Source organism: Acomys russatus, chromosome 29 (assembly GCF_903995435.1).
Source record: "Acomys russatus chromosome 29, mAcoRus1.1, whole genome shotgun sequence".
NCBI classification, from domain to species: domain Eukaryota; kingdom Metazoa; phylum Chordata; class Mammalia; order Rodentia; family Muridae; genus Acomys; species Acomys russatus.
The window spans coordinates 7,477,373-7,493,430 of NC_067165.1; the positions used below are offsets into that span (position 1 = coordinate 7,477,373).

At 38.0% G+C, this 16,058-nt stretch overlaps 1 protein-coding gene across 2 annotated transcripts in view; it reads left to right on the top strand.

Annotated features, from left to right (window-relative positions):
* Nrdc (nardilysin convertase) overlaps positions 1 to 16,058 on the top strand; it is a 64,569-nt gene that overhangs the window by 20,285 nt on the left and 28,226 nt on the right. For both annotated transcript variants that reach the window (XM_051170959.1, XM_051170960.1), the window contains 4 exons: positions 502 to 655; positions 7,110 to 7,183; positions 10,824 to 10,919; positions 12,330 to 12,452. In XM_051170959.1, the coding sequence (XP_051026916.1) occupies positions 502 to 655; positions 7,110 to 7,183; positions 10,824 to 10,919; positions 12,330 to 12,452 (447 nt within the window). The remainder of the gene's footprint in view (positions 1 to 501; positions 656 to 7,109; positions 7,184 to 10,823; positions 10,920 to 12,329; positions 12,453 to 16,058) is intronic.

A 16,058-nucleotide genomic window follows, 5' to 3' on the forward strand; every position in this document is an offset into this window, starting at 1 on the left:
GTGCAGTGAACAGAGTAGGAGACAGTAATAAAAAGACATGATAAATACACCCCAGAAAGGAACCATAAGTTTAGCTATGAGTATGCCTCAATAAAACTATGTGGACATTAGATAGCTACAGATGTTTACACACATACTTGCTTTTCTGCATTAATCTTTTTTTTTTTTTTTAATGTCTTTAGTTTCTAAGTTATTTGAAAATAAACTTCCTACCTGACAAACTTTTTATGGTAGTGATTAATCTGCACATGAGCTTATGTTTAACTTTTACCCTTTTTATAAACAAATTATTTGTTTTTAAAAATGAAATGTTTGGGTTTCCTTGGAATAGAAATAACATGAGCATTGCAGAATGTTGTGCAGTATCAGTGTACCAAGTGCTAGTCAGACACAGTAGTTGTTTAATGTGTTGCTTTATCTTTTATGCGTAGAAAACCTCATCTTTGATAATAATGTTGTCTATTTCTTTGTTTTGTGTGACTTTTTATTCTTTTCATTTAGTGGTATTCATGGGTAGTTTGAAATATCCAGACGAGAATGGATTTGATGCCTTCCTCAAGAAACATGGAGGTAGTGATAACGCCTCAACTGATTGTGAACGAACAGTCTTTCAGTTTGATGTCCAGAGAAAGTATTTCAAGGAAGCCCTCGATAGGTAACTATTATTTAATAACATTGTACACATGAGCACATCGGACACGCACTACTGTATTGTCAAGAAGTAGTCTAGTTTTCTAGAACTGTCAGAATAGTTGGAGAAAAAAAGAACAAATTATTAAATGTTCTTCCTTCCTTCCTTATCGAGATAAGGTCTTAGTATATGTGCATGGCTGTTCTGGAACTCACTATATACACTAGGCTGGCCTTTAAACTCACAGATATTCTCCTGCCCTTGCCTCCCGAGTGCTGGGATTAGAGGCGTGTGCCACCACACCTGGCTCCATTCATTTTATTTGAACTCTCAGGAACCTGGAGCTCACGTGTTTGTTTGGCCAGCAAGCTGCAGGGATCCTCCTGTCTCTGCTTTCCTAGTGCTGAAATTACAGTTGTATGTTCCATGCTAGGCTTTAACGTGGTGCTGGGAATAAACTCCAGTCTTTATTCTTATGTGACAAGCACCTTATTGTTTGAGCTATCTTCCCAGCTCCTCCTCATTATTTTTTTAAAGATTTAGTGTGTGCACGCGTGCACATGCATGCATGCATGCATGCACAAGAGTGTGGATGGATGCCAACATACATCAAAAGGAATCTCAGGTGTGTTACTCATCAGAGTTACTGGTGTTTGTGGTGTTTGTGAGCCACCTGGTATGGGTTTTGGGATCCAAACTCTGGTCCTCTGGTAGAAGAATAAATTCTCTTAACCACTCAGCAACCTTTCCAGCTTCCTTATTTTTTCCTGTACTAGCAATGAAAAGTCCAATAGTGAAATTAAGATAGCTTCTTTAATAATGGCATCTAAAAGAACAAAATACTTCAGAATAAACTTAAAGAGAAGTAAAAGACTTGTAATAGTGGAAATTCAAAAAAATAAATAATGTAATAAGTAAATAGAGAGTGGATGAGAAGCTACGCCATGAGCCTGACTTAGTATTGCTAGGAATGGGAGCCTAGGAGACGACTTCTTCTCCTCCTCCTTCTCCTCCTCCTTGTCCTTCTCCTTCTTCTTCTTCTTCAAGTTAGGTTTTTTTAAAAAAATTATTTTTTCATTTTATGTACATTGGTATAAGGGTGTCAGATCCCTTGAAACTGGAGTTTTAAGCTGCCATGTGGGTGCTGGGAATTGAACCCAGGTCCTTTAGAAGAGCAGCCAGTGCTCTTAACCCCTGAACCATCTCTCCAGACCTCCCAGGAGACTTTAAGAGTGACAACAGTTTCCAAACTAATTTATAGATTCATCCCAGTTGCTTCATACTTCTAGCTTCCCCTTTAAAGAAGCCAGTGAGCTCTCATAATTCATATGGGAAAAGCAAAAGTAGCCTAAGTTATATTTAAGTCCAAGTTGGATTCTCTTTTCTCCAAGACTGAGAGATGCAGAAATCCCAGTAATGTGTTTCTGGCATAAGAATAGACACTGCTCAGTGGACTAGAACTGGGACTCTAGAAATAAACCACCACACTTGCTGTCAGTAGTACAGTGCCAGGAAGCTTAGTAGGAGAAAAAAGATTTTTAGCACTCTGCCAGATATCCAAATGCAAAAGAATAAACCAAAGTTTTTTATTCAACTATATACCAAATTTAATTCTAATTGGGCCTCAGACTTAAATGTGAGAACAAAAATTATGAGACAATAGTTAGGACATGTAGTGTTGGCAAAAAGACAAATAGAATAATAAATCACAGAATTGATAAATGTGGACAATTATGCAAAGACACTATAAGGAAGTGGCAAAATAAATTTTTATTAAAATAATGCCAAGAAAAAAAAAATAATGCCAAGACAATTGAGTTTCCATGAACTCAAATATAGGAATAAAATAGGAATAAAATTGACTGCTTAACTCAAAAAATCACACAAAGAATGTTCTGGATAAATTATAGACTAAAAAGTGAACAAAACAGCTAGTATTTAAAGGCACAATTTAGGTAAGCTTTGTCAAATAAGATAAAAAAACAAACCAACCAATCAAACATCATAAAGAAAGTGGTATTCCTGAAAAGACACTGGGGAGCTGAGGACCTGGCTCAATGATAACTAGGCTCAGGTTTGGTCCCACACCGTTCTCTGTTTAAAAAAAAAACAAAACAAACCCACAAAGTAAACAAAATATATGGAAGAGTATTTTTGCAATGAATAACTAAGGACTTACATTTTGAATAGTTAACTGGTTTTTAACTTATTAGACTTTTGTATATAAGTATCTAATATAATTTAAATTGATAATATATAAAACATAAATATTATTAGATGTACTGTTAGAATTAAAAATACAATGTAATCAAAGAATTTGAATAAATATTTAAAAAGTTAATTCCTGATATAACTATATAAAATATTCACCCCTATTAGGAATCAGGGAAAGGTACCGTATTTTCCGGTGTATAAGATGACTTTTTAATCCTGAAAAATGCATGTCTTATAAGCCAGGTACTTACGTGCAGCTTGCTTCCCTTTACTTCATATGTCTGGCACATATAGTGGGGGCTGCCGTAGCCGATTCCCTGTTCTGTGCGGGGTGGGGGGGTATGAAGCAGGGAGGAGCAAGCTGCACACATCTTCCTGTACCTGGAGGAGGAGAATGTGCACACGGATTGGCTCTCCACCAGAGCCCGCCCATTCGACTTGAAGGGCTGCACCTCTTTGCATTGAGTGTGGAGTGCACCTTAAGGGACAGTGTAGGCTGGCACTGGCTGTCTGCTGGCTTTTAATAAAGCTCCTGGCTCTCTGTGCCCTGTCTGCAAATAGACACATGTCTGCTGTACGGGATATGCATTGGAAGAGGGGTAGTCTTATACGGAGAGGATATTCCAAACTATATTTTAACTGGAAAAGTTGGGGTCTTCTTATACACCCAGTTGTCTTATAAACCAGGGGGTGGGGGTAGGGCGGTAAATGGAAACTATTAGAAGATTTAACTATCATAAAAATTACAGAAAAAATTTAAACTCTGATAATATTAAAGGAAAGTAAAGCTGTAGAGCAATGGTGGGATCAGAACCCTGGGCAAGTGTATGCTGGTACCACCACTTTAGGAAAATTGGAGCCGGGCGTGGTGGTGCAATCCTTTAAGCCTTTAATCCCAGCACTCGGGAGGCAGAGGCAGGTGGATCTCTGTGTGTCCGAGGATAGCCTGGTCTAAGCGAGTCCAGGACAGCCAAAGCTAACACAGAGAGACCCTGTTTTGAAAAACCAAAAAAGAAAAGAAAATAAAATTGGATATTATTTGGTAATGGCATGGGTGTGCTATTCCTTTGTAGTTCTTTCCTGGTTAAATACCTAGAGAAACATTTGCATATGACTCAATACACAGTATAAAAACTAACTTACGGTAATGGTGTTGGCAATACTTCAGTTCTAAAGCCCCGGTATTTGCCAAATAGCAGTGGAATAGATGCATAAATTCATTTCATGTCAAAACGAAAATAAACTAGTCACATTTGCCATATGAATGGACTATCGTAGCATTAAGTTGAACTGTAAATGTTTTTATTTCCTCAGAGGAAGGGATGAGTTGAGAGCCTTACTCAAGCTGTGCGAGTATACAGCTTGGGCTGAGCCCAGAGCATTTCTCTGTCCTAATTATCTCTAGGCCCGGAAGCTTCTAGCCTCTGTATAATCCGAAGGAGTCAGATTCCAGTCTTCATCTGCTGAGCTAGGCCTAGAATGTTTCATCCTCCAAGTCTTACTGCTGAGTAAACTCACCCATTCTAGCTCTTCTGAACTCTTGCTGGCTGGTTCAACTCAGCTGTTCTGGCCCAAACTCCTCTCCAAGCTGACCGATTCAATCTGGCTTCTCTCTCTTTTCTTCTGACTGAATTGCTCTGCTTGGCCTCTGACTCCAGCAGTATGTTCTCATCTTCTGGCTCCATCTCACCCTCTGTTTGTTTTCTCTGCAACCTGTTTCTGTAAAACTGTCCCAGTAAAACTGCCACACACACTGCTTGTACTCCTGCTGCTACCCTCTCTCCCTGCGCTGCTTGTAAGCCGCTTTTCCTGTGCTGCTCTCATGAGAGTTGGGCTGTCCTACCTCTGACTCATTCTGCCAGATCTCTCTCTGATCCCTCGCTTTGTCTGCCCCTCAGTTAGACATCACTTTCAAACATGGCTGCTTTCTTCTATACACTAATATTTTATTATTTGGCATTAAAGGTGTGTACTAAGGGCATGTCTGTATTCCAGCCAGATCACATAGACTTAGGTCTTTAGATGTGATCCTTTGCTAGAGCAGCTACTTTGGTAGATTAAAGTTCCTTGACACTGAACAACACATGAACAATTACACACTCTGTATGTTCAGGAACAAAATAATTTTGCTTAAAACATACATTCTCAATGGAATTGATGGTATTTGTTCCCTTTGGTGGCAAAAATAAGTAGTTCTTGAGAAATTTAAAAAGATTAATCCCACGTGTTAAACAGTCTCCTTTATTTACTTATTTTTTAAAAACATTTATTTATTTATTTATTTTGGTTTTTAGAGACAGGGGTTCTCTGGTGTCCTTTATTTTTATTTGTCTTTTGTGTTTATTTTTCTTGTGTGTCAGGTGGTCACCATTTAATCCAACACCTGATTCATGGGAGGCACACATGTGCAGGGTTAGTGCAATGAGATTGGGGAGTGGGCAGCTGACTGGAGGACGGAAATGCTTACTTAATGCCAGAGTCATTGTGCCTGTTGGTTGCTTTGTGTGTTGCCTATGTTTTATCTGAACTATTTTGCATATAACTTTGTTTTTTAGAAGTAGGTAAAAATATTTCCTGTTTTATTCAAGGTATACTAAATATTTGGAAGAATGTGAATATTTTAATATGTAAAAGCAGATCAGAGTTACAGCAAAAGATTTCAGCAAGTTAGTCTTTGAATAGTTTTATTTTTACTGGGAAAAGAACAGTTAGAGAAGAAGAGTGCAGGCACACATCTGTGTAATCACAGCTACTCAGAAGGCTGAAGCAGAAGAGGCACTTGAATTCAGAAGTTCAAGGTCAGATTGGGCAACACAGTGACCAAAACACCCAAAATAGAGCCTGGTGTGATGACTTACACCTGTAATCCTAGTACTTGGTAGGCTGAGGCAGGAGGATTACCAAAGTACGAGGCCAGACTGGGCTGTAGTGTGAGACTCTGTATCAACAAGCAAATAGTTTTAAATGCTTAAACAAAACCAATTTTGATTATATTATTATACATATATAAAAATGGCATTTACATATATAATTTGCTGTATAATAGTTCATGTAAGTATATAATATTAGGAAAACCAGGGCCATGGAGATAGCTCAGTGGATGAAAATGTCTGCTACTCAAGCCTGATTGATTACCTCAGTTCAGTCCTTAGAACCACGATTTAAAAAAAAAAAAAATAAGATGTGTTTGTGGACATCTGTAATCCTAGCACTCATAAGGAGAGATGGGAGGTAGCCATCGGTGGCCTGGTGTGTGCAGCACCTCAGAAACAACTAGAGAACCAGAGAGACCTGCCCTGACAGGGTAGATTTTTAAAAGTTGTCCTCTGATTTCCACATGTGCATCTGCATATTCATTCATATTCTCTCTCTCACACTCTCTCTCTCCCCTCCCTCCTTCCCTCTCTCCTTCCCTCCCTCCCTCTCCTCCTCCATCTCTCTCACATACATACACATACACACATAATAAACAAATACCAGTAGAGTTTTGTGGTGAAGTTAGATATCAATAGCCTTTAAAATTCTGATTTTAAGGTCTTATTGCTCTTGCAGAGGACCTGGGTTTGATTCCCAGCACCCACACAGTTGCTTACAGCCATCTGTAACTCATGTTCCAGGGGATCCAACCCTTTTTTCTGACCCATGTGGTAACCAGGCACGCACCATGGTGCACATACATGCCATGTAGGCAAAACCTTGATATACATAAAATAAAATCTAAATAAAATTCAAATTCTATTTTTTATTTGGTAGCTTAAAGTATCACTCATAACACCATTAAATGAATAGAGTGAGTTTTGTTTAGTTTCATGTATAAAGATTGTATATTGGAGAGAGTTGGGGGCATTGGATGTCTGTAATTTCAGCTAAGGCAGAAGGGTCATGAGTAACGGGGCCAGCCTGGGCGACATAGCAATATTTCATCTTCTAAGATGGAGATGTAGCTCAGTAGCAGAGTGCTTTCCTACCACATAGGAGGTTGAGTTTTGATCCTTAACACTTCAAAGAAAGGGCAGGATATATAATAGGAAACTTTTGAAAATGCTTTAATGTGTGTATTTATATTTTAAGTACTTTTTCTGAATGAGTGTTTTATTTCACAAAGAAACAAAGTGGTTTGTGGACTTTAAACTATTGAAACATGGGTTGTTATTCTGATCTTGTAGATTTTGAGGTAATCCTCTAACTGAGTAAAACTAGTTAATGAAAGTAGACATTGTTTGATGAACTGAACAATCCTAGAAAGACCTGTCTTACTTTTCAGATGGGCCCAGTTCTTCATTCACCCACTAATGATCAGAGACGCGATCGACCGGGAAGTTGAAGCGGTCGACAGTGGTAAAGATGCTTTTAACAATTTGTTTCTTTTCTTCAAACGCTTAGCATTTTTCATTCTTTTCAAACTGTCCTTTTATTTGTATATTTCAAAGGGAAATATTGAAGTAGATGCATCATATTTAATCCTGCAGTTGGTAAATATTTCATTCAGGATTAAGCTGCCATAATCCAAAAGGATTCAGGGTTCCTAAAGCAAATATTAGATCTTAGAGCGTCAAAAGTCCAGTTACTTTGTGTGTGAAGACGACACACTTTCTCTGAGGCTCCGTTTCAAGCATGCATATTTATAGTTTGTCCTTTGTTACCTGTTAGCCATATCTATGTATTCTTTGTGGCTTGAATTTTATATAAAAATAACTGTGATATGTTTGTGGATGAATAAATCAAATCCCTGGCAGGAAGTGATCTTCATTTTACTCTCTGACAGTTTCTCTTAAACTTGAGAATTTATTTGCAATGCTAAAAATCAAGTAGGAGACATTTAATGGAATTTATTTGTTGCTAAAAGAAAATTGTAGGAGAAATTATTCTTGAACGTCAGCTATTTTTAAGCTGGCTATGGTGGTATTATTCCTGTAATCCCTGTGCTGGAGAAGCTGGACTTAAATTCCAGGGCAGGCGCTTGGCTACAGTATGAAACCATGTTTAAAAAAAAAAAGCCTAGCCATTTTAATGATAATTCTTACTTTCACTTAAGCACATATACTTATTTACATTATGCATCTCAGTGGTTGGGATAAAGGGAAAGTCCAAACCCCACTTACTTATCAACTGGTGTGTTCTGAGTGCTCAGATAGTTACACTGTACTTTTTATCAGCGAGCCACTAGCATGTCTAGGGTGTTAACTACTTGTTGCTGTTGGACAAATTACCAGGAGCCTGGTGGCTTAAAGTAAAACAAGTTATCCTGGGGGGCTGGCGAGGTGGCTCAGAGGTTAAGAGCACTGACTGTTCTTCCAGAGGTCCTGAGTTCAATTCCCAGCAACCACATGGTGGCTCATAGCCATCTACAATGCGATCTGATGCCCTCTTCTGGCCTTCAGGGGTACAAGCAGGCAGAGCAAGGGATACATAATAAATAAATAAGTAAATAAATAAATAAATCTTAAAAAAAAAAACCCAAGTTATCCTGTTGAGGAGTCCCAGAATCTAAATGTCTCCTCAGGGCTGCATGCTGGTTTTTTGGACTTAAAGGGAGAATCTGTTCTTCCTTTTCTACCCCTGCTGAAGTCAGCAGTGTTGACTCTTTCCTTTCTCATCTCTGCTTCTGACAGTCTTTTTCTGATCCTTCCGGCCTCTCACTGTAATAGAGTCCATTCAAGTAATCCAGCATACCCACTCATTTTCAGGGTTCCTGATTTTATCATATCTGCTAAGTTCCTGTTACTGTGTCACCTAACATATTCACACATGTCAAAGATCAAGAAACGGACTTCCCTCAGAACCCGTCCCTGTTAGTGCTGAAGGCATGTGCATATAAACACCTCAGCCAAGATGTATAGTTTTATTTATTTATTTTTAAAGGGTTTTTGGTCTAAGGTTTTTTTTTTTAAGGGTTTCTCTGTGTAGCCTTGGCTGTCCTGGACTCACTTTGTAGACCAGGCTGGCCTCGAACTCACAGCGATCCGCCTGCCTCTGCCTCCCGAGTGCTGGGATTAAAGGCGTGCGCACCACGCCCGGCCTAGATGCACAGTTTTTTAAAAATAGTTTTTCTTATGTTATAGCCACTCCTGCATAGTTTCACAGAGACTTTTAAGAAAAAAATTATTGTCTTCAAAGAAGGAATATATTATATTTTTAGTGTCTCATTTTTATGATTTATAACTGAAGTATAGTCCTGAATACTGACTTTTGCTAATGTTTCTGTTTTTTCTAGTTTTTTACCGACTGTAACAGTTGTACCTCTTAACAATTTTTTCTGGCTTTATTCTGGTTCTCATCAATCAGCTCTATACACTGGCATAAAGAATGGATTTCTTAAAATGCAAATCTATAGTGTCATATCCCCCAATCCCTGCCCAATGTCTGCAGTGCTTTTACCCCTGGCAACTAATAATTAGCATCTGTTAAGTACTTCTTTGCGTTATTGTCCCTGTTCACGCTACTTGTAGAGGGCTTGGTTACTCAGCCCAGGAGCCAGTGGTTCCCCCAGAGATCTGTAGTCACTTATGACTGTATAGTCAGGAGCTATACTCATGTATAGACAAGACCACTCTTGTCTTCCTTTTAGTTCTCAATTTTGTTCAATCATACTGACCTGACTGTTCATCAGAGGTGCTATATTCTCTTTCCTCCCTTAGAATGTTCTCACCATTCCCATTTATACTTCCTTTACTCAGAAAGTTCTCATTTGTTCTTTAAGCACAGCTCAAATAGCTTCGTAAGCCTTTCTTTACTAACAGAAATGTATTTGTTGTTGTTTTGTTTTTTCAAGACAGGGTATCTCTGTGTATCCCTGGCTGTCCTGGAACTCCCTCTGTAGACCAGGCTGCCCTCAAACTTATAGAGATCCACCTGCCTCTGCCTCCCAAGTATCAGGATTAAAGGCATGCGCCACCGTGCCTGGGTCAGTCATTATTTTTGAAAGCTGTCACGTTGGAGATCAGGTTTTAGCATATGAATTTTAGGGAGATAAAAGCATTGAAACTAGCCGGGTGGTGGTGTGCGCCTTTAATCCTAGCACTCAGGAGGCAGAGGCAGGCAGATCACTGTGAGTTCGAGGCCAGCCTGGTCTGCAAAACGAGTCCAGGACAGTTAAACCTACACAGAGAAACTCTGTCTCGAAAAACAAAAGCAAAAACAAAACCAAAAAGCCTTGAAACTATAGCATTAGCAAAGATACTTGTGATTTCAAAGTAATTATTCTTAACTATCATACTTAATTATTAACATACTTGCTTTGGATGATATTTAAATAAAATATATGAACCAAGGCCTCAGGTCCAAAGACTGACATGGCACTTTACTAGTGCTTCCCCTCAGGGAGTTATCAGACCTAACACTCTGCAGCTGAAACATTCAGATCCTTAACTACATTGCCTCGTTTGAAAATAAGAGAAAAACTCTAGAAAGGTGATCAATTTACTCAGAATGATTGATTAAGTGATAGGATCAAGTTTAGGTAGTTGACTTACCAACTTCAGTTTTATAACGTTTTTAAAGTCAATTTTATTACTGCCTTGATTTCAGTTCTGTAAGCTTAAATTTTCAGACAATAACCTGCACTCCCTGTATACTCAAGTAATTAATTAATTCCTTCTCAAGTCTCTAATGGGGTTAAATACCATAGTTTAGTCTTACAATTAAGCTTAGTTTTTTAGGGGTTAAGATGTTTTTAGGTCTAGATAGATGTTTTAAGTTGATAATGATGAGATATGATAGATATTGATTCACATTCAAATTTTAAACTCTCCAAGATAGGAAAGATGTTTTCTTCAAGACTGCCAAATGAAAAAAGTCGAAACACTATGAACGTAACATTTATATAATTCCTGATTGTTTTGTGGTTCTACTTGCTATAGGTATTTATTGTATATCTGTGTAATAATATAAATGTATATGTAAAAATATTTAGTAAAAAATTTGTAAAAAGAAAATGAAGTTTCATCTTACTGAAAATATTTATTTTTAAAACTGACAGAATATCAGCTTGCAAGACCTTCTGATGCAAACAGAAAAGAAATGCTGTTTGGAAGCCTCGCTAGACCTGGACATCCTATGGGGAAATTCTTTTGGGGTATGATACTTTAATTTATCTATTATTAAGTAAAGAAAACAATAAAACAAACTGATAAAGAGGATTAGAAATGTTGGTAGAGTGCTTGCCTTGAAAGGACAAGGCTCTGGATTTGATCCCCAGACCTGCATGAAATTGGGTGTGATAGGTGCTTTCTTGTTATTCCTTTACCACGGAAGTAGAGACAAGAGGATCAGAAGTTCGTTGTCATCTTCGGCCTGCAGGCCAGCCTGAGTTATAGGAGACTCTGTCATAAATAAGCAAGCACAACAACAAGATGAAACCAAACCAAACCCCACCTACCCAAAACACCCAAAACGAAAGAAGAATTAATGAAGCTGTGACTTAGCTAAAAATAGCTAAGTGCTCTTTATCTTCTGAGAGTACAGCTAGAAAATTCTTCAAATAATAAGGTGTGAGCATGCTTGTGCTTGGTTCTCTAATACTGGGTGTTGCTAGAATAGAGTCGGACGTCCTGTGTGTGCTGTCTAGGTGCCAGCACTGCGCTGGCTCTGTATGCATCACAGTGTTTGTTCCTTGTCACAGTGTTGAGGGGTAAGTGCCATTTAAAGATAACATGCTTGGGAAGCTGTGTAATTGGCGTAAGTAGTAAGTATTTGATGGGGGGGTTTGAGGGTCTGATTATCTGATTGTAAAGTCTGCACCCCAGCCTGAGTTTCTGTTTATCAACAGACACTCACAATGGTTTCTCTAATAGTTTTTGAGCTGTGGCCTAATTTTGTTTAACCGGTAAGCTGTTGAATTAGTATCTGTTTTCATGATGGCCTTTTGTTGTTGGTAGAAGTCAGTTGTAACTATTTGTCCTGTCAGCATGGAGACAGGATGAGCTGGTCTAATCAAAGGCTGTTTTATTATACTTTCTGTATCTGTTGTGTAAACTTATGGTTTAAAAAAATCTTCAAGAATTAAATAGGATATTAGTAAAATAATTTAGAGGGGAAAACTTAAATCAATACTAGACTATCCAGCAAGGAAATTTAGGCAGTTTCTGTTTTTCTAACCATTGATTAATTCCTTATGTATCTGTTTCAGAATTGTCTCTTGGCTTGTGCTATTATTACGTGCCAGCTCAGAATTCTTGGGTCACTTGGGTAATATCATAGATTTTATAACCTTGTAGAAAATTCATTGTTGGTATAGAAGACCTTTAATAAAGCACTATTTATTTATGTATTTATTTGTTTGGTTTTTTTTTTGAGACAGGGTTTCTCTGTGTAGCCTTGGCTGACCTGGACTCACTTTGTAGACCAGGCTGGCTTCACATTCACAGAGATCCACCTGCCTCTGCCTTTTCAAGGGCTGGGATTATAGGTGTGCACCACTGCTCCCACCTTAATAAAGTACATTTATTTAGTCCTATAATTTTCAATCTTTTTCATCTTTATACAGGAAATGCTGAGACACTCAAGCATGAACCAAAGAAGAATAACATTGACACACATGCCAGACTGAGAGAATTCTGGATGCGTTACTACTCTGCTCATTACATGACCTTAGTTGTTCAGTCCAAAGGTATGTTATGTGTTGTGTTCTTGCAGTACTCTGAAGCGTCTCTGGCCCTTAATTAGCAGTCTGCTCACAGGCGGTTTATTTTTGAAGGTTTGCAGCATTTTCGAAAAACTTGTAGGTGAAACACATAACCTAGAAATATCAAAAAAGAATTTTTTAAAGAAAAAGTTAGATATCATGAATATATAAAATACACGTAGATAGTTTAATTTACTATCATAAAATGTACACAGATCTATAAAAAGATAAAATTAGTCTACATTTGGACAAGCACATTGCATCATTTCCAGCAAAGAGAATTGTAAACAGATGTTAAAATGCTGTGTTAAAGTATAACTACATGAAATTAGTGGTAGCAAATTACTCTTGGAATAGTTTCTTTTTCTCCATTGTTGTGACATTTGCATAAAGCACTGCTGATCATGTCCATATGAACAGGTTCTGGTCTAGTAAACTGTATTATAGGGTTTTAACATTTTCTTTTCTTTTTTCTTTTTTTTAAAAGGTCTCATGGTATTGAATAGTTTTCACTGTATATAATACATGTGAAATCTAAAATATGTATTAATAGGAGGTTTATGTTATTGATGCAGCTTTTGTCAAGAGCTGGCTGTTAGTAGTGAATTTTGGGGATAGTTTTTTATCAGGGTTTAGAAAGATGGTTCAGTAGGCACATTGCTTGTCATTGTAAGCAAGAGGATCTGAGTTCCTATGTGAAAAGCCAAGCACCAGTGTGTTGCCTATAGCATGCTGGAGAGGCAGAGGAAGGTGGATCTCTGTGAGTTCAAGGCCAGCCTGGTCTACAGAGCAAGTCCAGGACAGCCAAGGCTACACAGAGAAACCCTGTCTCAGAAAACAAACAAAAAATTGGATCTAGAGAGATGGCTTGGCAAAGAGTGCTTGTGCTTGGCGTGGGCTAGACTCTGATTCTCAACATCCGTGATGGGTACCTAACAACCACGTGTAAGTACAGCTTCAGGGCATCTTACCTCTGGCCTCCACCAATACCCACACACTAGTACACACAACACACAAACACTCAGTGCTACAAAGCAATGGCAAAGTTCACAGAAATATAAGATCATCTCATACAAATTATTTCTTGAAGACATAGGTCTGTTCATAGACTAATCTTAAGTGAGTATACTGTGAGTATACTGATGTACTCATAGGTCATGTGGGTCACATGTAGACTGGACCTCCTGGGACGTCAGGCATGTGCCACCACACCTAGCTCAGCTGTTGTGTTTTCTTTTCAGCTGATTAGTATTTGTGGCTTTATATTTAATCCATGTTGATTATAAGCTTACAGGGCAAGTTGTTTGTTCTTTCTTACATAAGGTGCCGTAAGATGATTAAGAGCAGCCCATAGCAGTGACAGAAGGGTTTTAAATGTGCAGGACTGCAGGGCGCTTCTGCTCCTTTCCTCTTATGATTGTCCTCAGTGATCCATGTCTCATTTTTAAGAAACTTCAGTAGTGTTCTTCTGTTTTCTTGGGGCTTTAACCTTTTTAAGGTTTCTTAAAATCACTTGCTAAACCATTCCTTTTGACATTTCTTATAGTTTGCACATTTCTTCTCTTGAATAACTGATCCTGTCAACCAAATATGACTCTTTTTATAAAATTTTGCCCAGACTTCTTCAAAATTGAGATTAAAGCTAATTACATAGGAAACATTTTTATTTTTGAAAAATTAATCTATAAATATTATTCTATATTACTTTTATATTATGTAACAAACATTATTTTTAGTATTATATAAAATTAATTTAGAGATTAATTTTAAATTGTTGCAAATTATTTCATGCATATGAATTTTTATTCAACCAGGTGTTTTGTTTCTTTGTGATTTTTTTTTTTTTTTCCCTGTTTGACGTGCTGATTAATACCTATTACAGGTTTTGTGTTTGTTTTTGAGACAGGCTATCTCTGTGTAGCCCTGGTTGTTCTTGAACTCACTGTGTAGACCAGGCTTGCTTTAAACTCACAGATTTACTTACTTTAGCTTCCCAAGTTTTATTGTAAATTTAAAAAATAAAGAATAGAATTCTTATGAAAATCACATATAATCTATTTCAATTGATTTTTGAGGATTTCTCACTTATTACACTATTTAAAAGTCAGATTTCTGGGGCTGGGGAGATGGATGGCTTGGTTGCTGAAGAGCTGTTTCATAGGCATGAGGACCTGAGCTTGGATTCCCTAGCACCCACCTGTCACTCCTCACTGCAGAGACAGAGATGGGAACCCCTGGGGCTTGCTGGCTAGGGTGAAGCTCCAGGTTCAACGAGGCCATGTTGAACATAGTAAGGTTGAGGGGCTAGTGAGATGGCTCATGGGGTAAAAACACCAAGTGTGAATCAGTCTGCAAAGCCTACATGTGATAGATAGACCTTCACACATACCAAATAAAAAATGTTATTAAAAATAGTTTTTTAAAGGTAGGCAGGCGTAACTTTTTTAAAAAAGGTGTTTACGATGTAATAAATGAGAGAAGAATTGGGAAAAAAAGGTGGTGAACAATTGAGGAAGACAGTGAATGTCAGTCAACCTTGGGTCTCTACTTCTGTACACACACACACACACACACACACAATCACACACACACACACACTCACAATCACAATCAAAATCAAGTATTTATATAGAGCCAGCAAAATGGTTTAACAGATTAAGGTACTTGCTGCCAAGCCTGATTTTGAGTTTAATCCTTGGGACCAATATGGTGGAATGAAAGAACCAATTCCTACATGTTGTCTTCTGACCTCCTCACTGCACAGCGCTTGGTATACATGAGCACACACACACAAATCTAACAAAATATTCAAATATCTCTAAGTGAAGTCATTTAGGTTAAATTCAAAACTTAACTAGTCTAATTTGTGTATATGTTATATATTGTGTGTGTGTGTGTGTGTATTTTTAACTTTTTTGAGTTTCTTTGAAGTACTGATATCACAGGCTCTGGCACTGAGCAAAACCATGGGCTCATTTATTGAGAGTTACTAAAACTGACGTATCTGGTTAAAACTAACACATACTGTCCCGTGATGAGATACTTACATACATCGGAAAAGATTTCTTTTTCGTCTTGTGTTTAACTAGAAAATTTTAAGATTTATTATGTATACAGTACTCTGCCTGCATGTACACCTGCAGGCCAAAAGGGGGCACCAGATCTCATTGTAGATGGTTGTGAGCCTGGCTCCTGTCATTGCTCTTAACCTCTGAGCCATCTCTCCAGCCCTAATAGAAATTTCAAAAGACAACTTATGCAATTTAGGAAAGGAATCAAAGTTAGAAATCATATATAGTTTTTGTTTCTTTTTTCATTGCTGTGACAAAATATTGACAAAAGCAATGTAAAGAAAGTTTTTAGGCTCATGGCGAGGGTGGAATTCATTGTAATGGCGCATGTCACTGGTCCTCAAGTCCCTTGCAGACCAGGAGATTCGGCAGAGGCTGGTGCCCAGCTGCCTTCCTTCTTTTTCACTTTGTTATTTATGGACCTCTAGTTCACAGAATGGTGCCGCCTACATCCAGAGTAGGTCTTCTTAAATTAAAGAGCTCAGAGAACGCCCTTGCACACATCCAGAGGTGTGTCTCC